Below are 26,389 nucleotides of genomic sequence, written 5' to 3'. Positions count from 1 at the left end.
TTGTGTTGTTTTTTTTCAACAGCGGTAATCCAGCTTGTGTGGCTGAGTTTTTCTTTGAAATGACACAACTGCCTGTCAGAGAAAAACCCAGCTCTGTATTTTATCTGTAAACACAGTTGACTTTTCAATTAGCTCTGGATCAGGGAACTCCACCCTCATGGAGGAAGTTGGGAAGCCACGTCCTAGGACGGTTTTTATATGCAGCTCAGCTTGTTGACTCTGTGTTAATGGCGGTGCACTTTGCGCCTACCTGGCCTTTGATTTCTGTCGCTGTCTCTTGCTGTGACTGTTTTCTTGTATCACTGGAATTGTTCTTGGTGTGTGGCCTTCCAGCCTCAGGATGGCATCATAGAAGTAGGACATGACGTGTGTCCTGTCATGAGATGCCCCTGGGTCTGAGATGAAGTGTTCCATTCTGGGGCTGGGTACCCACATGCCAGGGAGGCTGGGGAGACTGAGAAAGATGCTCTTGACTGCCCTCCAAGCTTTCGGACCTGCCCCATTGATCTCTTTGTCTCGGCTTTGCAGCAAAATATCTACCACTCACTCCACAGTCACTTGATTATAATTTTATTGTAAATATGAAATAAAAGAAAACTATTTCATTGTGGGTTGTTTGGGGGTTTCAGGTGTTTTTTTTTTTGGTAAAGGTTTGCGCAGCAATTTGGGTTCCCATTCAGTGGTTTTTACACAGATCGTTTGATGAGTTTGGCTCAAGTCTTCACAATGTGCAAACCTCATTCCTTATGCCACTGTCATCAAGCTAGGACCCCTGTCCCCTTACCTCTTCATCTTTGTTTTAAAGTAATTCTTGACTGCTGTGTCCTTATCTGTTGTTGTTGTTATTGTTGTGTGCTGCTGAGTTAACTACATAATATAATTCCAAGTGACCCCATGGACGCCAGACCAAAATCATCTTCATGGTCTCTGCCATGCTTGAGCCCACTGTTCCAGTCTCTCTGACAATCTCTAATGCTGACGGTCTTCCTTTCATTCTCTGGCCCTCCTACCTCCTTTTCCAAAATGATGTCTTTTCCAAGGATGATCCTGGATGACACGCCTCAAATATGTGAGAGGGAGTTTCACCTTCCTTGTCTCTAAGGAACACCCTGGCTTCATTTTTCCAAAATGGATTTATTTGGAACAGTTTTTTGGTCGATGGGATATTTAGTGCTTTTTGCCAACACCCCAGTTCAAAGGCATCGATTCTTCTTTGGTCTTTCTTATTCATTGCCCAACTTTCAGATACATAGGAAGCAAATGAAAAATACTGTTGCTTCGATCAGGCACCCATTGGCCTTTAAACAAACCCTGTGGCTCTTCAGCACTTTGGAGAGGTCCTTGACAGTAGAGTTTTCAAAGAAACACATTTGGTTTTCTATTTCCTGACAGCTATTCGCATGGGTCTTAATGGTGGATTCAAGTAAAATGAAATTGTTGACAGCTTCAATCTTTTCTCCATCTGTCATGATGGTGTCTACTGGTTCAGGTAAGAATTTTTGCTCTCTTGACGTTGAGATGTCTCATATAATGGCATAAGATGCATAGATGATAGTCTTTATTTTGTGGGCCAGTCTGCTATTTTGCTCAAAGATGACCCCAGAGACAAGTTTCAGTTCAAGGTTTAAAGTGCATCCTTAGTCAAGTCTTGGTGAGATCTTCAGTCTCAACTAACCTTCTAAGTCTGTATTATTTTTCAAGAATTGGGGGTCTGGTCTACATTTTCCTCCCATTCTACCAGGATTCATCTCTGTGGCCATGATTAAATGGGCAGCTGGGCACTATCTAGTTCTTCTGGTCTCACAACAGATGGAGCTGGGGTCTGTGCAGACTCTTAATCCTGGAGACTCGTTTCTTCTTGGAGTCTTTGGCTTCCTTCTTTCTCTTTTGCTCTGATGAAGGAGGGACCAGTAGCTGTGTGTTGTATTTGAAATCTTTCCGACTATTCCCTTCTCCTCATCCTGTTGCAGTCTTCGGTCCACTTTTCTTCCTGTTTTTTTGTATGGGTCCTCCATCCAGGAAAGTCAGGCTTTAGCTCAAGAGATCTCGCTGGGAGGAGCCCAGGCCTCTCTTGAGCTCTCTCTCATCAGGCTTGGCCTTTCACTGGAAAGTTCCCTTTTTTCTTTCTTTTAAACATTTTTATATTGTGTGTGTGTGTGAAAATACACACAAGATGCTCCCATTCAACAATTTCTATAATGTTCAGTGACATTGACATTGGCTGTGTTTGCTCCATTGTGTCAACATTCTCATTATTTCCGTTCTAGTTGTCTCACCCCCATTAACTTCGTTTCACTGCCCTCAAAACTTCTCACGTATGCTTTAAGGTAACTCTTGTCCATTTGGTCTCATATGGATAACTTTTTTTCAAAAGAGTACTTTGTTTAAAAAAAGGAAGCTCTGTTGGCCTAGTGGCAAGAAGCTGCACTGCAATCCTGAAGGCACACGGTTCAAGGCCACCAGCTGCCCCATAGGAGAAGGGTGAGCAATCACCTCCCGTGTGATTAACTGCCTCTGAAAACCTGCTGGAGGGTCAGCTATGAGTCGGTTTCGACTCTACAGTACATAATAACAACAAGACTGATGAGTGTGACATTCTTTACTTTTTAAAGTTGAACTGTTGTTTAATTTAAAAGGCATTTCAGGGGATAGTTTTGAAGATTTCTTTAGTATCAGTGGGCCCAGTATGTCTGAATTATTTAAGAAACTGAAGTTCTGTTCCACATTTTCCTCCCTTTCTACCAGTGGTAGCTGGGCACCTTCTAGTTCCTCTGGTCTCAAGGTGGAGGTAGTGACACTAGAAGACAGTTACCCCTCTGATTCTTGGGTTTCCTTCTGTCTCGTTTGCTCCAGATGAATAGAGATGAATCCTTGAATCTTAGATAATGAGAAACTCCTCATCTTAGGACCTGGTCTGTGCTTCCTGCTTCTCTAAGATCTGTGGGTGCCGCTTTACCACCAGAGGTTGTCTGTTCTTTTTAATTTTAACCAATACTCAGTTGAAAACAAAACAAAATAAAACAGCAACACTCCAGGAGTAAATGAATCAACACACAGCCCACAGTTCATCTGCCGGTGTGGGCGTGACTTGGCATTCTTGCAGTGATTTTAACGGCCGCAGGAACCACTTACACAAGGATCAGGGTACCTTCTTGTCCCTGAACCCTTTTCCCAATGCATGGATTAGAGCCACAGAATTCACGGACAATGGGAGGTGCTGCAAAGACACAGCTTCTTCTGGAAAATACGGCAGGAATCAAGAGCAAAATCCTTGCCTTAAGGCCGGCTCTGCAGTAATTTTGGGTTTTTTTTTCTGGAAAGCATTTGACAAGGAACTACGTTTTGCTCAACCCTTAACGTGGGGTCATGTTGTATCTCTAGATAGTTCCTATAATGAGACTAAGCTGTGTTTAAGACGTCATTGCCAACTGCTCAAAGTCCAATTTAAGGAGGCCAAATAGGTTGGAAAGGCAAAAGGAAAATAAAATCTCTCTAATACAATGTTCCCTGAAACTGTCAACAGCATCATTTATCACTGTCTTGACCCCCCTCCTTAGATGAGGTCCCTGAGTTTGAAACCTGAACACAGCACAAACCCCAAAGACCCTGAAATTGACGTCCTGGTCTAGTTAAAGGGGAGGTGGGTGTGGCAGGTACGTGAAATGATGATTCAGGAGGAAGTCAACTGACCTGCTTAATTTTAGTTTTTCTTCAGTTTGGGCTAAAAATATTTTGCGAAAGGAAAATCAAATGGGTTCACCAACAGCAGTTTTATTCTTGGAGCAGAGGGCACACGAGCACGTCGGAGGGCCAGTCACTGTTCCAAGAATAAAGCCAAGAGCCACCCAGGCAGGCGGCTCTGCACCACGGAGTGTCCCTGCTGCCCGCTGGTGGCGGCCCCATCAGAGGAGACAGATCTGGGCCGAACCAACCCGGCGGAGGATTCTGGAACTGAAGGTGGGAGAGAGGGGCGTTCTCTCTGCAGTTTTGGAGCGAAGTGAGACCCTGCTGGTGATGATGAGCCAACACTCAACATGGGCAGAGCCCAAAGGACCAGGACTGTCTGAATCTCACTGGGCTGCAGGGAAAAGGGGGCTCGACTGGTGAACAGTGGGGACTGATGTGCGTGAAGTGGGGACATCTTGAGGAATCTTAGTTTACCTTTAGAAATGAAAGCATTGAGGAAGGCAGACAGTGGCTGCCAGCAACCAGTCACTGGGCTGCCATCAACAAGGAACAATGGAGAACACAGACTCCACACCCTGCCTTCCAGGGTTTGAATCTTAGATGCTATTATACCCTCTGGCTGTGTGTCTTTGGGCAGGTTCCTCAGCCTCTCTGTGCCTCCGTTTTCTTAACTGTAAACGAGGAGCAATAGTATGTGTTTTGCAGACCACCTGCTCCCTTAGAGACGACAGCCTGAACACCTCATGGTGAGGCCCGACTCCATCATGTGGGTGCCACCAAGAACCTGGCTGGTACAGTGTTTGCAAAACACAGGGACATGACAGGAAGCAGTGGGGAGTGAGAGCATGCGTGGTGAGGTTAGAAACGGCAGTGGGCGTAGATGTGCTCACTTCATCAACAAGGGACCATGTCCAGGGCCTGCCCACGGTGGCCTGAGATTTAGTTCACACTTCAGTGCACGGACACTTCCGGAAAGGTGGGGACAGCTTTGGAGTCCCACACCCCAATGGCTTCTGAGCAAGGGAACACAGATCCAATGGGCCAGCACTCCCACAGAGGAAGCCCCAAGCTGACCTGCTTGGCTGCTTAACATTTTGGGGCGTGTTCTATAATAGCTCTATAGGGGGGCATGGCCCCCTCCCTGGCTTCCAGTCCTGACTCCAAAGTCAGCAGGAAGGTCCTGGGATTGAGGGTGAGGTTGGTGTCTTCGTCTGCCCTGCGGAGGCCGGGGTGGCTGGGGTGTCAGGAAAGGGGTGGGTGGGATGCATGCGACCATGCTGCAGACTCACCACTTTGGGTTTGAAGGGCGGCTGGATCTCCCGGTTCTCCAGCTTCTCCCAGTCGATTCTCCGGAAGAAAGCATGCTCTCTCACGTCCCTCTCGCCCTCCAGCCCACAGCCCAGCCGCTTGGCGGGGTGTTTCGTCATCAGCTACAAAGTGAGAGGGGAAGAGAAAGCAGGGTGGTGAGACCTTTGCAGGGACAGGGGCTCCCCCTTGCCCAGCTCGGACTCTGTTCTGACTGGGCGTGGATCCAGTCAGAAGTCTGCTCAGCGGCTCACACAGGAGTCAAGCCGAGTCAGGAAGGTGACGTGACATCCGTGGCCTTTTCTGTGGGCTTTTCACAAGGAAGTAGAGAAGGCCCTGCTGGGGAGGGGGAATGGCAAACTTAAAAGAATGACGCCCCTACTGTCAAGTCCATGTCAATGCACAGGGACCCTACAGGACCCGGCGGAACGGCCTATTTCCAGAGGCTGTAAATTATGGAAGCAGGCTGTCAAAGCTTTCTCTGGAAGAGGGGCCAGTGAGTTCGAACCTCTGACCTTTGGGTTATCAACTGAGTATTTAAACTTTGTGCCATCAGGGCTCTTTAAGAACCACATAGGCCTCTTTTTACTCCAGTGTTTTAAAAGCTGCCACACCACACGTGCATTTGGTAAAAGAGTCAAGCACTGAAAATGGCGGGTTTTTATAATGCCCGTCAGCAAAGGGGCTGAGAAGCTTCATATGTATTGTCTGGGTCACAATGCTATCAATAAAGGCTCCTGGGTTAGAGAGATAAATGGTGTTTATATCAATGGAGATTAGTAACTTGATCATGCCTATTGTAGGGTTAGGGAGCTCTGGTGGATTAATGGTAAGGAGATGTGCTACCAACCCAAAAGGCAGGTGGTTTAAGCCCACCAGTGGCTTTAGGGGAGAAAGAGAGGCACTCTCCTCCCGTGTGATTTACTGCCTCTGAAAAAACCACTGAAGGGTCAGCTACGAGTTGGTTCCAACTCAATGGTATGTAACAACAAAACAACAACATTGTAGGGTTAATTACTGGCATCAATGGCTAAGCTCTTGACTGCTAACCAAAAGGTTGGTGGTTCAAACCCACGCAGAGGTTCCCCAGAAGAAAAGGCCTGGTGATCTGCTCCCACAAAGATTCCAGTCTAAGAAATCCTATGGGGCAGTTCTAGTCTGTCTCATGGGGTTTCAATGAGTCAACACCAACTCAAAGGTGCCCCTCAACTGTGGAGTCTCCACTGATGCAAACGGTTAAATGCTTGGTTTTTATGCAGAAAGCTGGTGGCTTAGAACCGCCCAGAGGCAACCTGGGAGAAATGCTTTGTAATCTACCATCAAAAAAACCCCACCAATCACCATATGGCATGCAGGTCTATGCTGACAGAAAATGTGCTCGCCATGTTGGAATCCACTGGAGGCCAACCTGGTTCTCTAGCTCTCACGGTGTCATTGACATGTGAGCCCCCCTCCAGCTCTCTGTTCCCCTGTCTCCAACCCACCTGTAATCAGCATGTTCTAGCCCTCAGTGGCTGGACAGCAGTGGGTAGCATGGGTTTGTGGCATTTCTATCCCCCTCTGGGTTGTGGGGAAGGCATTCTGGCCCTGTGCTCCCCCTTCGTCGACCATCAGGAAAGGACAAGTCTACTTACTCCTTTGCAGATGGAAACGGCCTCCTTGGACAAGGATTTCGGATAGGAAACGTTATGCTCCATTATAGACTGGAAGAGTTCATCTTCATCTTCACCGTCAAAGGGAGGCTGTTTCAGTAAAGAACAAGATGGGAAGACAGTTAGGGGGACCATGTCCTTGACACAGTGGCCATAGTGATGGGTTTCAGCATGGCAGAGACAGTGAGGGTGGTGTGCAATCGAGCAGGGTTTCACTCTGTCCCACGCATGGTCCCTGTGAATGGGAGCCAACCTTCCAGTTCATGAACAGGTACTCGGGGACCCAGCTCAGCACCGACAGGCACAATGCTGTCTCAGCACACCTTGGGGCTATGGAGCGAGCTGTCAGCTCCTGAGTTTAATCTGATCATCTTTAATTAGGTTGGCGGCTGTGTGTCTTTCATTTTTCCTCTGTCCCTTTCATTATCTTGCCCTAAGCAGCCCGAAACAATCTTTTAACGGGAACGTTTTGGAGTAATGCTTTTAATGATTTGCAAGCAAATTCTAATTAATCCATTAATCTTGTGATTATGTGCTAAAAAATTCTAATTATGATCAAGTTAGGTTACAGATGGCTTTGTGTTTCGAAGGTAGAGAATGTTTTTTTGAATTTTGAACACGGGGTGAGTCAGATTTCAGAACATGTAGAGGAGACTCTCCCAGCCCAGGGGTCCACCCAGAGGTCCCTCCGGCAGAGCAGAGAGGTGCTGTGAGGTGGGCTGACATTTCTAGAGAGAAGGAGGTTGTCAAGGGGGCAGGCACGGACACTTCATGTCCACTCCGCTCCTGCCTGGTCGTCTTCTCCTGGGCTGACAATTCCAATACAGGCATATACTTTGCCTTATTACACTTTGATTACGTGTGTGTGCGTACACACACACACACACACACACCCTCCACACACATAAACCGAAGATTTGTAGCAATATGCATTATGCAAGTCTAACGGCCACTGTGTCTCTGTAACACTTGGTGGTTTTTATACCTTAAGCTTTTCCTTAACGCTTTATATATTTCACAGGCTGCAGCAGAGTGTGAATGTGACATGTGTCCTGGGAAATAACACACATTCATGTGACTTGCTGTACCGCCGTATTTGCTTTCTTTACAGGGTCCTGCTCCTGAATCTGCAGTATTTCAGAGATATGACTGTATTTACAAGGGGATGCAAGAATACATTTGAGGGGTGTGTGAGTGTGTGCGCATGTGCACATGTGTGAGACATGCACACGCGTGAGAGTGTGCACATGTGATGGCTTTAAAATGAAGTGATTTTGAATGCTAGACTTGTCATTCCTTCCAGGATGGCCGTAGACAAGTGAGTTCTGCATCTCAAAGGCACTTTTCCCATTTCGAGAAGGAGGTTTTATCCTCACGTGGAAGTCAATCAACTCCTTTCGTAGGTGGGACATGGGACGTATGGAATACCGTGAATGTTGGAACACTAGATGTTGTGAAAAAATGAAATGGCAGATGCATGAACACAGACATTCCAGGCACTAGGGAGAGGAGATGGACTAGCTTTGGCCACTTTGACTCAAACCATCACTTGATATACTTACGCTTGGAATGTAAAACAGAAGAATGGTGTCCCAGACATAGTTAAAAAGACCATTTCAAGTTCTATCCCAAAAGACAATGTTGTGAATGATAGAACATTATCCATATACATACAAAGAAGATCTGTTAATATGTTGTTGTTGTTATGTGCCATCAAGTCACTTGCGACTCATAGCGACCCTATGTATGAGAGCCCTAAACACTGTTCTATCCTGTGCCAACCTAGCCATCTCAAACGCACTTATTCCCACCACTCCAGTCACAGAATCGATCCATCTCATCAAAGGTCTTCCTCTCCTTTGCCACCCCTCCACTCTGCCAAACATGATGTCCCTCTCTAAGGACCAGTCCCTCCTTGCAACATGCCCAAAATATGTCAGATAAAGCTTCAGAATCCTTGACTCCAGGGAACACTCTGGCTTCACCCTCTCCAGGACAAACCTGTTTGTTCTCCTAGCAGTCCATGGTATATTCAACACTCATCTCCAGCACCACAGCTCAAAGGCATCAATCGTCTTTCTATCAACCCTATTCACCGTCCAACTCTCTGATGCATAGCACATAATTGCGAAGACTACAGCCCGGATCAGGCACACCTTAGTCTCCAGCCTGACATCATTGCTCTTCAGTACTCTTGAGAGGTCCCTCACAGCCGACTTTCCCAATGCAATTCGTCTCCTGATTTCCTGGCTGCTGTTACCAAGAGTGTTGACTGTTAATATGAGTATCATTCAAATATACACTCTTTTAGCTAAAGCCAAAGAGGAGGAAATTGAAGATGTTTACCAAAGCATGCAGTCCAAAATGGACCAGCCATGCGATCAAGATGCGTTCACGATAACTGAGGATTGGGACACAAAAGCTGTAAACAACATATTCTCCCAGGAATTGTATGGAGTCCTTTGTAGGCATCAATCCTTTAACATTCAAACCAATCTTAGGAGGTAAATATTATTAGTCTCATTTCACAGCTGAGATAACTGAGGTCCACCTACGTGCTGTGATAATGATTAAAAAAGCTGGAGTGTGGGAGAACTGAGAGTCTGACCCAGGCATTCTGACTTTCTTGATCATCAGGGAACCATGTTCCTGGTAATTAGGTAAGAAAGAGGTTCCCTTGAAGAGACTCTGTGGGGTTGAATGGGAGACACTCAGGCGCTGGTCCACCCAGTACATAAAGAGGACTCTGATGTATGGGAAAGTTGTTTCAGTAAATGTCAAAAGACTGATTCATATGCTTACAATATACAACAGCAAGTGGCCGGAGATGCCTCCAGTCATTGGGCAGAAAGGATGACTCATCTGTCGTCTACGGACCTGCCGTCATTTCTCAGCCCTAATTTGGATTGATGATGATTGGATGGCCTTCTTCATGGCTTCCGGTTCTCCTGGAACTATGTGGCTTGTTGAAGAAGATGATGTAGAAGCTGGCAGAGGTAGGTAACATTTTGGCAAAAGGGATAGGAGTAGTTAAGCATCTGGGATGCACTTCCCTATTCCATATCTTCTGTCGAAAAGATGCAGAATCCTGGCATCTTCCCCACACTGTCTCCAGGAAGCAGCAGCTAGGTTCTGCTGCTGTAACCAACAATCTCGAACCGCCCCAAAGCTTAAGACAACATTCTCTGTGTCTTTCTTATGTTCCGTGTCTATTGTGAATCAGCAGAGGGCTCTGTTCACTGCAGTCACTCGGGGGTCCATCTGGATGAAGGGGCCATCGTCTTCGTCTTGCTAAACCAGAGTTGGAACAAGAGCCCTGGGGTGTCTTGGACCAGCACTTATGTGCTCCTCCTGTGAGCACTTTTGCTCATTGAACAAAACAAGTCAAAGTAAAATGTGCCATGTGCCAAGAGGGAGGAACACCAGAAAACACCCGATGAACAGCAGTAAGAGCTGCGACAATCAGAAAGATTTCTTCTTTACGCTGGTGCCCTAATGTAAAGGAAAATGACTTATATTCTTTTTTTTTTAAAGTAATGGGGCAGAGGAAGCCCACAAAAGCAGCATCCACACTCTCTTTACCTGGTCAGAAAAATGAGTCTTATTTAGACACCCTGAGGTTCTTCATCTTTGGTGGCACTGTAGTCTAAGCATTAGGCTTACTCAAAAGGTCCAAAGTTCAAAAGCTGAGGTGGCCTGCTCCTGTAAAGATTTACAGCCTTGGAAATCCAAAGGAGGGTTGCTATGAGTTGAAGCTGACTTGATGGCTGTGGGTTAATAACGATAAGGAGGAAAATGAGGAGAGGGGAAAATGACGAACGTAAGGAGTAACCATTTCAGAGAGCACAGAGGGCCGTCTTTCTTTGTCCTGTAGGGTCTCTATGGGCCAGAATTGATACGACAGAAGAGGATTTTGCTTCTGAGTCTCTTCGTATTATTTTCAAATTATACTGCATGATTAAGAGTGTTGGGCTTTTCCGCAGGGAGCACTGAAGGTAAATTCTGTTGCAAGGTGCACTGCTAACTCCAAGGCCAGGTGTCTCTGGTGATTAGAATCTACCAGCACCTCCATGGAGGAAAGATGGGCAGTCTCCTCCCATTGTAACCGACAGCCTCAGAAACAGAAGGGAGGGCTGCTACGAGTAGGGGCTGGCTTGTCAGCAGTGAGTTGGAGGGGTTTTGTGAGTGTTTTTCACTGGGGATAAGCTGTGGTGGTCTACTGTATTATGTGCTACACTGCTAACCAAAAAGTCAACAGTTCTAATCCATCAGCTGCTACTTCAGGAGGGAGAGATGAGCAGACTTCTCTTGGAAAAACGTACAGTCTTGAAAGTCAGTGAAGAGGAGCCATAAGTTGGAATCAGCTCAAAGGCAGTGAGTGGGTTGGTTCACTGCGTGGATGGGTGGGGGCGTGTTTTGCTGACCACTGAGTCACACCGTCTGCTCCTTCCGAGCTGAATGCCTCTGAGGTGAAGCAGCACCACAGGCTGGTTCATTTGCCTCTGGCGCATGCTCACTTTCTCCCTGAACTATCTTTTAGCAACCAAGGCCAATACTATAAACATCTTGATGCATATAATTTTTTTTTCTTCCTGAATTACTGCCCAAGGATAATTTCCCAGGTGGGACATTATGGAGACAAAAGAGAGAACATTTTCATAGCTCCTGTTAGCTTCTCCAGGAGACCCCTGGGGCCTTCTTAGAGGTAACTGCTTGCTCTCAAGCCTTGTAATCTTGAAGGCAGGTCAGTGGTGAAAACGTATATTTATTTCTTTTCCCTGTAATGCCAGGGATGGACACAGGGGGACAATGTTCCCCAGGTAACTTGTGTGCTGTTGTTCTGTGCAGTCAAGTTGATAAGTGGCCTTATAAACAACAGTTCTGAACCCTGTCCCATCCTATACCATCCTCACACGCTCCAACATGCTTCTTGTCACAGCCACTGTGTCAAACCATCCTGTGAGGGTCTTCCTCTTTCAGATCCAAGACCTTTCCCAAAATGATGTCTTTTTCCACTTACAGTAAACAACATGACCGAAGCATGTGAGATGAAGCTTCACCATCCTTGTCTGTAAGGAGCACCCTAATTGCACTTCCCACACATTCTGGGGCCATGGTCACCAATCGGATGAACACAAACTTTGACCTGACTGAGCACCTAACTCCAATCTTCCGCTGGTCTGGAAAATGCACTGTCCCAGGCCAGCCAGATAGCTTGTTTTCTATTTCTATGGCATGCAAATGATTGTTCTGTGAGAGTTGTCTGTGTATTTATTTTACAGTTTGTCCTTATAGGTACCACACTTGTCTGTCAGTTTGCTGTACTGTGGTGATTTGCATGTTGCTATGCTGAAAACACAACAACAACAATGAGAAAACTCAGTTGGCCTAGTGGACAGAAAGTGATGCTATCAGCCAAAGGAGGGTCATTTTAATCTATGGCCCTCTGGCCTGATTTTAATTGCTTTTTGTCAAACATTCTTCTAAGCTGTATAACACTAGTCTGTCAATTTGCTATACAGAGGTAACCATGGTTGCTGCAATGCTAAACACTGTGACACTGATGTGTCAAATATGGTAATGGTTACTCTTGGTGGATAGTGTTTGGTGGAGCTCTCGCTTAAAACAAGCCAGGGAGGGAGTGTTTCTTTTGCTTTTGAAAGAGAGGAGTGAACTTGGGGGTGGGAGGGGGAGGCTGGGGAGGGAGAGAAGTGCAGCAATGAATGAATGGAAATCCAAAATCTCTGTAAATGCTCATTAAAATTATTAAGAAAAAAAAACCAAACCAAAAACAAGCTTGGAAGCAGGAGTGGTATCCACTTCTGAAATAGCTTGCCCCTGGAAACCCTATGAACTTGGGAGAAATGATGGAAGTTATACAAGTGTTCAGGTCTTTCGTTCATAGGGTTAGTATGAGTCGTCTACGACTCGATGGCACTTAACAACAACAACAACAACGTGATGCTGAAAGCTATGCCACCAGTATTTTTAGGTGGGCAGGTTTCAGCAGAGCTTCCAAACTAAGACAGCTTAAGAAGCAGACCTGGTCATCCACTTCTGAAACAACAGACCTTGAAAAAGACCAACTATTTGGTATAGTGTCGGAAGATGAGCCTTGACGTTGGAAGGTCCAAGTTCATAATACAGCACCATTCTGGACCGAATCTCTCCACTCTTTCATCCCATCCCCTGATGATTTCCAAACTATAACAACTTGTGACTTAACATACCAAGATGAGCCACCTGTGAGTAAAAGTTGTAGGGTAGTGTAAACATTTTTGAGCTAAGTATGACCTCTACCCTCTTCTTAACAACATACAATTTGTGAGTTTTAAGCATACCAATCAGGCATGATGGTTGAAATGCTACAAAAAGAACCCTAAATCATGTAAATAATAAGTGATCCTTGGACCCAGGGAAGTTTATTTGCAGATGATGGATGGCCTGAGGTGGGGGATGGAAGCACAATTAAGTCTGAAGGCCTGGGATAAAGTACCCATTACAGACTCATCAGGAATGACGACAAAGCACAAATCACCCCGCAGAAAGGGCTGGATCCTTTATGATGAACGTCCATGAACACTCAGTGCAGCAATCCGCTCATTAGAGGGCCCGGTAAGGCCTACTTAGGCCCTGAAAGTAATCATGTTTATCAAGCAATCCAGGAACTGAATGAAGACTCGGGGCTGCTTGTGCTTAAATGTCCCCTTGATGCTGACAATAAATAAAACAAATGAGAAGAAAATGGCAATAAACTATTTCCCCCCTCCCCCTTCCTACTCTGCCCTCTGTGATTAAAGACAAATTTAACAACAACTTGGTAATTAGACTTCCTTTTCAATAAGGCAAGGCCCCTGCAGCTGGGAGGGCCGCGGACAATGCCCTCAGAGCCTGGCTCACTCTCGCTGGCTGAGACACAGCCCAGGAATAGATTTACATTTTCACCGGGGTGTCAGAGAGGGAGGAGAAGTCAAGGTGCTGAATGAAAATACTGCATTGAGAGCAGGTGCTACAACGAGTTAGAGGCATGAAGGTCATTGTTACCTGTTGTCACTATTGCACAGAATGTGGGTGACCTCAAGATGTCACAGAGGAAGACGCTCACCAAGAAGGATTTACACAGTGGCTGTCACAATGAGCTTGAGAATATCAGAGACTCTGAGGAGGGTGTGGGACAGGGCGAGGTTCGGATCTGATGTTCACAGGGTCACTTTCAATCTTATTCAATCTGACGGCACCTAACAACAGCATCAGTGTCACCACTGTTTTCAACAGATTCTGAAAACTTCAGGGAGACACAGAAGCCAGGTTAACTGACTCTTGGAAGCAGGAGTGAAAAACAATGTATATGAGCTTGGTATGTAAACCACTGCTGTTGTTGTTAGGTGTTGTTGAGTCGAATACGACTCACAGTGACACTCTGAACAAAAGATCTGAGCCCCGTCCTGTCCTGCGCCAGCCTCACACTTCCTGACACGCAAGAACCCACTGCAGCCGTCACCGTGTCAATCCACCTGGCTGAGGGGCTTCCTCTCCTTCACTGACCCTCCACCCTCCCAACATCAGGTCCCTCTCTAAGGACTAGCACCTCCTAGTAACATGTCCAAAGTACGTAACAAAGCCTCACTATTCTTGCCTCCAAAGGGCACTCTGGCTGTACCCTCTCCAGGACATGTCTGCAAACTCTTACAAAATAAAATTAATAATAATAATAATAATAAAGAAATACTGAAATTATGCCAGCAGGTTATTAAAAAACTACTGGAAGGTGAAGAGGTTGCACCCAGTGCAGGAAACCGTCTCTGAGTCAGGCCTGGATGTCAATCAGTCTGCAGGTACACATAGGTTGACCAATCATCTACCCCTCCAGGATGAGTCACTTTTGACTGATGTTTCCCCAAGTGTTTCAGAACACGACTATGTGCCGTAGACTTTCAGTGGCTAATCTTTGGAAAGTAGACTGATTACCTGGCCCTCCTCAGAGGCACCTCTGGGGGGAACTGAACTCTCCACATTTCAGGGAGTAGTGAGCACTTAACCCCTCGTATCACCAGGACTCCAAAAAGAGGCAAAACTTCCAAGGACACGCCAAAGAGCACATCCCTGCAGGAGGAGGACACTCCCGGAAGTTCTGGAAAGGCTTAGGGAGGAAGGAGGGCAGGGAAGAGGAGTGGGCAGGAAGACCCTGCTGGAACCCTGTGATCGGAAATGAAGTACACTCATTTTCTCTCTTGTAAAATGCCCTTGGAAACTGATCCTAGGCTTCCACCCAACTAATTTCACTTGTTGGCATATGCAAATATGATTCTTCCTGAAAGCAGGGCTTGTTTTCTGGGCTCAAGGGTTGAACCAAGTGGGGCTGAGAAGGGATTTGGCTTCTCGTGCCCACACAAACAGCATGGTTCCCGGGCTGCCGATGATTCAGTCACAGTTTATCGTCAAAATTCTAAAGAGGGGAAATTGCTCCAGGAACTTATGATTTTGCAGCTGCTGCAGCCCCGCCAGTGGTTCCCCAAAGCCTGCCTTCCCATGTTTATAAGGTCCTGTGTTTGTGCCAAGAGAACTGTCTTTATTGGGGCAGGAGGGAACCTAAATAAATAATACACCACTTTTTTAATGCCAATCAAGTCTTAGCACCATTGAGAAATAATGATCAAATACAAATTCCCTCCCTCATTGCTAGGAGTCCAATTGACTCATGGGTGACCGTCCTTTGGATTTACAAGGCTGTCAATCTCGTGGGAGGAGATGACTGAACTTTCTCCCAAGAAATGACTGGTGAGTTTGAACTGCCAGAGAGGCTTGGTGTTTGGGTCAGCAGCACAAGTCTCTATCGACGAGGCCACTAAAGGTCCCTACATGCAGACTAGTAAATCATAACAAACACACACACACACACAAAACCCAAGCCAGCCACTGTCACTGATGCAAACTCTTAGTGACCCTACCAGACAGAGGAGAACCACCCATGTGCTTCCAAGGCTCTAAGGAAGCAGACAGCCTCCTCTTTCTCCAGAGAGTGGCCTGGGGCTGTGGACCACTAACCTTTGCATTGTGACACTCAGTGCTTAAACAACTGTGTCATCATGCTTCCTGAAGACTACCGGCTTATTTCTCTTAGCATTTCAAAGACTATGTTAATTACTGAAGGACGGGGCATAATTAAAGAGATATAGAGCAGATATGGCTTCTCAGGTAAAACCCAATGGACCACTTTCTATGTCCACAGGGCTCTTTGGTACAAAGTGTTTCAGTGTTGGGCATTAGAAAAGAATTTTTCCATACCAGAATTCAGCAAACTGCTCACCAAACCTGCATTCTCGGGCTGAGATCGTAGGTGAAATCCATTTCCTAACCCTCTTTACACCCAAGTGGCTCGTGAAATAGAGATAGAAGTGCTCTCGGTCACTTCTATCTTGGCTTCGAGAACATTCTTTGCAACTGTCCTCATGCTCTCTCTTCACTGGCTGGATGACTAAGAAGAATCTAGAGGAGCAATCTGAAGTCTTCAAAGAGCGTGGATCCAATTTCTTGTCCCTTACTAGCACATTCTGGAGACTGTGGAACCACCCTACCATGCATAAAGCCATGACTGTGCAATACGCTCGAGGTGTGGGTTAAGCTATGGAGACCCAGCTGTTACAGAAGCTAGTGCCACTTGCTCTGATGGTACAGATATTAAGACAGCCCGCAGAGTACTGTATTGAGCAGCACTTAGTTATTTGGTATGTGCCACGTTAATCAGAGAAACATAATTTGCCTTTCCTTAACAAGAAGTTCTGTCTCACCAGAAAATTACAGTGAGTTGCCGAGGGTGAGACAGAAGGAGATAGAGAAGAAGCTATTAAACAGCTTCAAGTCAAACTGTCTTCTCTCTTAAAATGTAATGCTGACCAAAAGCATGGGCAGTGGCTGGGGTATCTTTTTTTGCAGTGTGACTTGCGGGGAACTCTAACCCAGCCTGTGCTGAGAGCCGGAAAATGCAGAAGCCCCTACTGTTGTCAATGTGTGGGTTCTTTTGTCCAGAGTATGGAATCTGTGAAAGCTCCACTCTCTACAATGGATGCTGTCTTTTTTACAATTTGGAGTTTTTATGAATAGATAATTTCTGTGCATACCAAGTTATTATTCATTCCCAAGGGCAGAGTTTCTCCTTTTATCACTTGATAAGAGAAGCCAGACCAGCATAAGCTAAATCATATTGTCAGCCCCTGCTGCCATTGCTTAAACAGAACAAGGGTGGGTACACTACAGAGCAACAAAGAAAAAGAAAGGTTCCATGTAACATTACCTGGCCAGCTAGCATCTCATATAACAGGACGCCGTACGCCCACCAGTCCACGGATTTCCCATACGGCTGATAAGCGATTATCTGTGTGAAAACAAAGGCATCAATTAGTGTTGACGTTAAAGCACTGAACGTTGATGTGAAAGCATTGAGTCCCTGCTAAAACAGGCCAGTCAAGCAGGTCAGCATTGATACACCCAGTTCCAGCAAATGAGGTAGAAAATAGCTCTCTCCAAATTCTCCATGAGGAGGAGGGTCTTTCAATGACACACACCTGGAACTATCCCGTGAGCCAATGCACCTGGAGGTATCCCATGAGCCACTGCCCAGAACCCGTTTTGGAACCATTCCTCTGAGTCTACTGGACACGCACGGCTCTTTTTGAAGGCATATCTGAAAACCTTTCCTCACCAGGGAGTAATATTTGGACACTGAGGTGGATTTGATTTTGGAGAGAGCCAGAGGCTATTGTTCTAGGATAAAATGCAAACCTCATCGATGATGAATTGGAGCCAACACACAGTTGACCCTCTTGGGTTCTCAAGACTGTAAACTGCACAGGGGAAGACTGTCCACCCTTCTCCCTTGAAACTGCTTGTGGATTCAAAAAGGATCAGGCTTCGGGGTAGCAGTACAGCTTTCTAGGGACTAAGTCAGCAGAGCTTGCTATTTCAAGACAGTGCCTGGTAAATAAGATGGTCAAACTATGTAACAGGGTTCCACTAGAAGTGAGATTGATGACGACGACATCAACCATGATGATGATGATGGTAATGAGAAGAAAAAAAATATTATTAAAGTGCAAATGAAAACTTTGTTGTGCTTCATCTAGAAGCATGGTGTTCTCTCTTGAATGCCTGGAGTTTCAAAATGATTTTGATGGAAACAGAGAAGTCAACCAATCAAAGGTTACATGCAGACTTTAAATCCCAATTTATACCAATCAATTATAAAAAGGTATTTTGTAAAGAACTGAGAAACTTAACATATAGTCTGGATATTAGATGATATTAAGATATTATCGTTCACTTTGCTAGTGGGATAATGACACAGGGACTCATTAGAAAGCTTTTTAGTTAGAGATGAGTTTGGGAGTATTTATGGGTGGAATGACATGCTATCTCAGATTTATTTTAAAGAATTCAGTGAAAAGGTAGAAGCAGGTAGAGGAAAGGAGTTAGCAAAGTGGAGGGTTCAGAGCCCTCACAATGCTTGTCTCCCCACTTTGGGTCTATCACTTTTGTGAGCAATGGAGTTGGAACCGACTCATAGCTGACCCTCAAGTGGGTTTTCAGAAGCAGTACTGAGCATGGGAGAATGCCCTACTTTTTTCCTATGGAGCAGCTGGTAGATTTGAACTTTGTGCTTTTGGGATTGTGGTACAGGTTCTTATCACTAGGCCACATACTGGAAAAACAATATTATCCTTATAGGAAAGGGACTCTGAAGGACTGAAATTTCTAAGTGTAGTATGGCTTATGAAAACACTGGCATTGGTTTTTTGTTTTTCTTTGTGAGAAAAATTTGTATCTAGAATTAGCCAGCTGGACTCACTTTAGATGATGCCAATTTTGTTGGCAACAAACAAAGCATCATAGTCAGGAGTAAGTCGAACATAGGCCTCTTCTCCATGAGGCCTAATCAAAGTGTTGACCTTGGCCACATCAATGTCATAGAGCTTCTTTACAGCTTGTTTAATTTGGGGCTTGTTGGCCTTGACATCCACAATGAACACAAGTGTGTTGTTATCTTCTATCATCTTCGTGGCTGACTCAGTGGTCAGGGGAAATTTGATGATGGCATAGTGGTCAAGCTTGTTTCTCCTGGGGGCGCTCTTCCAGGAGTATTTGGGCTGCCTTCGGAGTCTCAGCGTCTTAGGCTGCCGGAACGTGGGTGACGTGCGGATCTTCTTTTTTTTTTTTTTGCTGTGGGTGCCCTTCAGGATGCCTTCTTGGCCTTTAATGCCTTTGCTTTGGCTTCAGTCTTGGGAGGGGCAGGGGCTTCCTTCTTCGCTTTTGACACCATCTTCATAGAAAGGCCACTCGCCTTGTTTGAGTCAATACAACTCACTGCCAGCCAGTCATTTGATTAGACACTGCAATTAATGGACTACATCATCAATTGTTAATTAATGTTATAAAATAAAGGCTTATGAGAGATTGAATAAAACCAAAATATGATTTGTGAAGAAAACCCCGCCACTCTTGTTAGGTTGGAGCTGTCTCAAAGCTGACCCTCCAGTGGGTTTTCGGAAGCTGTAAATCTCACGCGAAGGGATTCTCCATCTTTCTCCGGGGGCGGGGGGGGGGCGGCTGCTGCTGAATTTGAACTGACAAGAGAGGCAGCACACCCTGTGATTACACCACCTGGGCTCCTCCATGATTTGTAAACGTCCACCCAAATTTAAAAAAAATGCTAATATAACTCACACTGGCCTTTTCACACAAAACCCCCTGACCATGCCCCAGGATTTGAAAGGAAGACAAAAGACATACTAACATTGTAACTCAGCACCGTCATTGTGCCATTTAACACATGAACTTGACTTTGAAATGTTCTGGGATATTTTTCCTTAAAGGCCCTGTATATGTAATTAAATGACCTGGTACCTCAGAATGTTCTCTGCTTTTAGTCTAGCTCCATTCCCTTAAAGGACTTCTAATAATTCTCTGGGAAGGATACAAAATGCAAGTGCTTCTCATCTGCCTCAGTGTGGGTGGTGACAAGGGGGTATGTGCTTAGATTTAGCATCTCTGTAGTATGTTGACTTGACAGGAAAATGATAACCATAAGAGCTTATAAGAAGTCTTGAATTTCTTTTTTAAAAACTACACTTGTTCCAAGCTGCATGGTTGGTTTTTACTCTGGGAACCTGGAAAGCCACACTCACTAAGTCTCTGATCTATTACTTAGAGATGTTGGATTCACCTCACAGCTGACCTTCCAGTGGGTTTTCAGAGGCAGTAAGTTGCGTGGGAGAAGATTGCCCATCTTTCTTCCATGGAGCCGTTTGTGGATGTGAACTGTGCGCCTTTGGGACCGCAGCATAGCTCCTCACCACTAGGCCACCAGAGCTGTTAACACTTTGACATATGTCATTCCAGTTCCCAGACAGGCAATGATTGGATCAAATGATCCCATGTGTTTCTAACCTTTCATACAATAGCAAAATGTCCTCCAAAGGATCTGGACTAATTAATATGCTTCTATGTCAGGTCCATATTTCCCATCACTATAAAAAGAATTATCTCTATCTCTACACATACACACACACACACACAATTTGTTCTTGCTGTTGTTATGTGCCATCAAGTCACCTGTGATAGCTCTGAACCCTGCCCTATCCTGAGCCAATCTCACTCACTCTGACACACCTACTCCCGTGACTCCAGTTACTTTGTGAATCCATCTCCTTTCTTGCACTGTCCCTCCACCTTTCCAAGCATGATGTCATTCTCCAAGGACTGGTCTTTCCTGGCCACATGCCCAATGTATGTGAGACAGAGCTTCAAAATCCTTGCCTCCAAAGAGAAACTTGGTTTTATCCTCTCCAAAAGAAAACTGTTTGTTCTCTTGGCGGTCCGTGGTATGTTCAACTGTCTTCTCCAGCACCACAACTCAAAGGCATTGACTGTTGTTCTGTCATCCTTAGTCAGTGTCTAGCTCTCTGATGCATACCAAGTAACTTTGGAGACCATGGCATGGATCAGGGACACTTAAGTCTCTAGACTGACATCATTGCTCTTGAGCACTTTGGAGAGGTTCCCAACAACAGACTTTCCCAATGTAATTCGTCTTTTGATTTCCTGACTGTTGGTACCAAGAGAATTGATTATGGAGTTGGGCAAGCTGAAATTGTTAATAATCTCAGTCTCTTCTCCATCTACTGTGGTGCTGCCAATTGGCCCAGTGGTAAGAATACCTTCCTGATGTTGAGCTTCAACCCATATTGAAGACTACAGTCCCTGACTTTCTGTTACAAATGCTTCAGGTCTTCCTCAGTTTCAGCAAGCAAGGTTGTGCCACATTCCTCCTCATAAAGTCTAGCCTCTTGAATGATCTGTTCCATATCCAGATTGAAAAGGTAGGGAGACAGAATGCTTCCCTGGCATGTTCTTTTCCTGATTTTGAACCAGGCTGTATTTCCTTGCTCTGTTCTGAGGACTGCTTCCTGGTCCAAATATAGGTTTGACATAAGCATAATCAAGTGTTCTGGGATTCCCATTCTTCTGAAGGTTAGTCACAATTTGTTGTGATCCACACTGTCAAATTCCATATATATGGAATATATATAGTACAATGTTATATAGATATAGATAGATAGAGGTGATATATATATATATGTATTTGCCATTGAGTGGAGACTGGCTGGTGGCTAACCCATTAGTGGATTTTTAGATGCAGTAAACCACATGGGAGGAGACTGCCCATCCTTCTCCTGTGGAAATTGGTGGATTTAAACCACATGCCTTTGGCTGTATAGTGCAGCTTCCTACCACAAGGCCACTCTTTATATACCACTCTCTATATACCTGGGAAGCAGGAGTGGCAGCCACTTCCTAAACAACATGCCTCTGGAAACCCTATGAACTTTGATAAGTGTTGATAGTTGTAGAGGGGCTTCAGGCCTATTGTTCAGAGGGTTGCTATGAATCGTGCTTGACTCGAAAGCAATCATCAAAAACAACTCTATATACACACACGTTGTTGTTGTTAAGTGCCATCGAGTCAGAGGTGACTCATAGTGACTCTGTGAATGAAAGACCTGGACACCTGTGTCACTTTCGTCCTTTCTCCAGGTTCACAGGGTTTCCTGAGGCAAGCTATTATGGAAGTGGATGCCACTCCTGCTTCCAAGCTTGTTTGAAACGGGGAGCTCCACCAAACACTGTCCACTGTAGGTAACCATTCTCGCATTTGACTCATCAGTGTCACAGTGTTCTGCTTCACAGCGACCATGAGTTACCTCTGTACAGCAAGTGCACACACCAGGGTTATACGACCTAGAAGAATGTTTCACCAAAAACAAGTAAAGGCAGGCCTGAGGGCTGCAGATTAGAGTCACCCACCTTTGTATACATACATACATAAATACGTGCATACATAAATTCCATTAAGTAGTGCGTGCTCATTAGAGAACAATTAGAGGGGAGAAAAAGCCAAACGTAAGCAAAATTGCTTAAGAGTATCATTATCCAGAAATAATAATACAATTTTGATGTGAAAATGTTCAAAATCACTCCCCTCTTTGTGTCTATTTGTGTCATCTCCTTATCAACTTGGTTCCAACTTGCTCTTTATTTCCATGACCATGGCCTTCACTCCCGAGACCCCGGCTGGTAACATCCTCCTCCCTCCAAGCCCTAAGGAAGCATTAGGCCATGTGCCTGGGTGAGCTCTTCTTGGCTGCAGCCTCAGTCAGCCCTGTTAGGACACGTGGCCTCAGCCCCTGGCCCGAGATGACAGAGCCTCTCAGAACACGGAGTGTCTTCAATTGTAATAATTGGATGTGCTTTAGGGTCGAGCTGGAGCGTTTCTTCCCAGAAAAAAAAAATCACAATCTATCACCCGTGACTCTTTAACCAGAGAAATGGGAAGGTCTGATGATCGAAGTGACAGGGTTTGGGGGCAACCTCACCGCTGCAAATTCCATTTTAGAACAAGACACATTTCCCCATCAATGCCTAGCTCTTACTGATACCTATCTCCAATTCCCCACAATCTCACTGTAAAAGGGAAATGATGTCAGAGAGCCCTACCCAGAGACTAGCACTGAGATACCCAGGTATGTCTGACTCAGGACATGGGCTGCATTCTGAGCTGTCCAGCCCCGCATTGTCCAGTGCGGTAGCCAGAAGCCGTACACCGCGTCGGACATGTGAGGTGAGGCTAATCTGAAGGGAGACATGCTCTAAGTGTAAAACATGTACCAGGTTGTGAAGACAGAGGAAAGAAAAGGGAGCTCTGGCTGCATAGTCTACAGGAAGTTGTGCTGTTAACTCAAAGGTGCCTTCTCTCTGGCAGTTCAAAGCCGCCAGCAGCTGCTTGGGAAAAAGATGGGCAGTCTCCTCCTGTACAATTTATAGCCTCTGAAAACCTGCTAGAGGTCAGCTCTGAGGACTTGATTAGTAATGAGAGAGAAAGAAGAGAGGAGGAGAGAGGAAAGGGCAGAGAGAGAGAGAGAGGCTAAAATGTATTGTGACATCATTTATATACATATATACATGCATACATACATACATACATACATACATACATACATACATACATACATACATATTGTTGTTATATGCTGTCAGTTGCCTGCGACTCATAGCGACCCTATGTACAATATCCCTAAATCCTGCTCTATCCTGTGCCAATCTCACTGTCTCTGACACACCTACCCCCATTACCCCAGTCACTGAATCAATCCACCTCATAGAGGGTCTTCCTCTCTTGCTCTGTCCCTCTACCCTTCCAAACATGATGTTCCTTTCCAAGGACCGGTCCCTCCTTGCAACATCCCCAATGTATGTCAGACAAAGCCTCAGAATCCTTGCCTCCAAGGAGCAGCCTGGTGTCACCATCTCCAGGATGAACCTGTTTGTTCTCCTAGCAGTCCATGGTACATTCAATACTCTTCTCCAGCACCACAGCTCAAAGGCATCAATTCTCTTTCTATCATCCCTAGTCATTGTTCAGCTTTCTGACGCATAGTAAGCACTTGTGAAGACTATGGCCTGGATCGGGCACACCTTAGTCTCCAGACTGACAGTGATGCTCTTCAGTTCTCTGGAGAGGTCCCTGACAGCTGACTTTCCCAGTGCAATCCGTCTTTTGATTTCGTGGCTGCTGGTACCAAAAGTGTTGGTTGTGGAGCCAAACAAACTGAAACAAATTTCAATCTCTTCATCATCTATCATGATGCTGCCAATTGGCCCAGTGGTGAGAATCTTTGTTTTCTTGATATTGAGCCTCAATCCATATTCAAGGCTGCAGTCCTTGACCTTCTGTAGCAAGAGCTTCAGGTCCTCCTCAGTTTTAGCAAGCAGGGTTGTGTCATCTGCATATTGCAGATGTTGATGAGTCTTCCACCAATCCTCCTCACAGAGCCCAGCCTCTGTTCTGATGACTGCCTCCTGGTCCAAGTATAGGTTTCACATTAGCACGATCAAGTGTCCTGGGATTCCCATTCTTCTCAGAGTCAACCACAGTTTGTTGTGATCCACACGGTCAAACTCTGTTGTATAATCAATGAAACACAGATATATACTAGTTGCCATCAAACCCAACTCTGACTCACAGCAACCCCATGGTGATGTATGTATGAGTGGAACTGGACCCCAACCAATTTTCAGAAGCATTTTGCCAGGCCTTTCTTCTGAGGTGCTTCTGGGCAAACCTGAACCTCTAACCTTTTAGTCAGTAGACAAAGACATGAACAGCACTACTAAGGAACTCCAAAGGGAAGGTTGTTGTTGGTTTATTTTTTTCTTTCTTTTTTTAATTAATTTAGTTTGTTTATTTTTCACTTCAATGAACATCTACAGAGATTTTGGAATTCCATTCATTCATTGTTGCACCCTTCTCCCCGCACAAACCCCTCCCGCCACCCCCACCCTGGTTTATTTTTTTCAATTGCACTTGCTTCTTTCTTTCTTTTTTTAAAAATTTAAATATGGTGGCTGTCTTTTGGGCTTTGTTTTATTTCAACTGGACCATGCAGGTCCACACCCAGTGACTCCACCAGCTGGTAGGTGACTGTGCTCACCGGCCCAGGGGGCTGAGGACGAGGCTCGGGATCAGAGGATAGGTGGTGGGATTCTAGGTCTCCCTGTGGGGAAGGAGCAGGTGTCACCAGCATCTTGGGGGCCCGTGGAGGCTTGTGGACAAGCCCTGGAGTTCCCTGGCATTCTGAGTCCCAGAGAAGAGTCTGGGTGACAAGCATCTCCTCAGAGCCTCAGCAAGAGAGAGGTCAGCTGAGTGTGATGCTGGCCCGATTCCCTGCAGCACAAGGGAGGCTGGGCTGCAGCGTCTAAGAAAGACCCCCGCCAGGGCCACTGTCATTCTGTTTTACTGCCATCTGTCACGAGGATCATGATGATTACGCTTACAGGAGCCAACTGCCTGGGGAATATCAGGATGTTACAAATGGCTGCCTGTCTGGGGAGATGGGGATGAAGGCTCTTCCAGGCTGGGCACAGGCCCAGGCAGGAAAGGGCGCCTCGGCACAGTGTCCCCGTCTCACCAGGCCCAGGCTGCGGCGTGGTGCCCGGCCCACCCACGCAAAGGCCACCTGGAGTGCACGCGCATCAAAGCCTTCTAACATGGACCAGGCAGCGCGGTAGGGTTTGCAGATGCTGCTGCTGAAAACGCAAGCAGCCCTGGTGGCACAGTGGTCCGAGTACTTGGGCTGCTGACTGAGAGGTGAATGGTTCGGAGTCATCAGCTGTCCTGCTGGGTAAAAAGGAAACAACGTGCTCCTGTGAAAATTCACCCTATTGGGCATTTCTGCTCTGTCTGACAGGGTCGCTGAGTCAGAATCAACTCGACAGCGCGGAATTTGGTTTGGCTACAACCACAATGGTTGGAAACCAACAACAACATTCCCCACAGTCGCTGTCTGCCAGGCCTTCTTGTCCTGTTCCCTCGTTTATCTCACAAGACCCTGGTGGGGTGGGGTCTACGGCTACCCAGCTTCAAAGATAAGGCAACCAGGTACAGAGCTGTTCTATAACTTGTCCAAAGACACACAGCTGAGAAGTGGCCACACTGAGATTTGAATCTCGGTTGTCTGGCTTTGGTGTCTACACTCTCGACCATTTTTTTTTTTTCACACTCAAAGTTTGCACTCCTCAGTCTGGTGCGGTTCTGTAGAGAGCCTGGTAGGACCTGCAGAGCTTAAGAGACTCTTACCCCAAACCAAACAGTCAGCCATGAGCAGACGGTGTGTGGAGAACAGCGCAGGGCGGGGCTTCCCGGGGCTGTGAGCTCCATAGGCAGGCTGCCAGGCGTTTCTTACCACCGTGAGTGGGTTCGAACCACTAGCCTTGTTAGTGACTGAGAGCTTAACCAATTGTGCCTCCCAGGGATCTCACGAATCTTGCAAAAAATGGGCTTCAAATGCTCACAAAATACCTAAGACGCTCACTTCAAGGGGGCTCTGAGTCTTGAAGGACCCAGGGTATCTACAGCATGTGGGAGTGAAGATTGACTCCTCTGAGTCAGGAGACTTCTGGATTAGACCCCACTCCAGCTTCCACGTCTCACGTAATCAGGGACCCTCAGAACCCAACTTGAGACGTCATCTGACCACACCACCCCCAGGCTGCAACCCCCCAATGCTGGCCTGTCTGCACTAAACACGCACCACCTGACCCTTCACCATTCCAGGGACACAGAGAACATGCTCTCTTCTTATATCTATCTATCTATCTATCTATCTATCTATCTATCTATCTATCTATCTATCTAT

General features: G+C 46.0%; 1 protein-coding gene across 1 annotated transcript in view; it reads right to left on the bottom strand.

Moving 5' to 3' along the window:
* Positions 1–26,389, bottom strand: part of PRKCA (protein kinase C, alpha) — a 289,399-nt gene that overhangs the window by 12,051 nt on the left and 250,959 nt on the right. The window contains exons 12-14 of the mRNA XM_006886263.1: positions 16,936–17,016; positions 6,627–6,734; positions 4,977–5,117 (exon numbers count right to left, since the gene is read on the bottom strand). Coding sequence (XP_006886325.1) covers positions 4,977–5,117; positions 6,627–6,734; positions 16,936–17,016 — 330 coding nt within the window. The remainder of the gene's footprint in view (positions 1–4,976; positions 5,118–6,626; positions 6,735–16,935; positions 17,017–26,389) is intronic.

Source organism: Elephantulus edwardii, unplaced genomic scaffold (assembly GCF_000299155.1).
Source record: "Elephantulus edwardii isolate Elephantulus edwardi_28Jun2011 unplaced genomic scaffold, EleEdw1.0 scaffold00048, whole genome shotgun sequence".
Lineage (NCBI taxonomy): Eukaryota > Metazoa > Chordata > Mammalia > Macroscelidea > Macroscelididae > Elephantulus > Elephantulus edwardii.
Note: the sequence above shows the minus strand (reverse complement) of the source record. Positions and strands in the feature narration are given on the sequence as shown.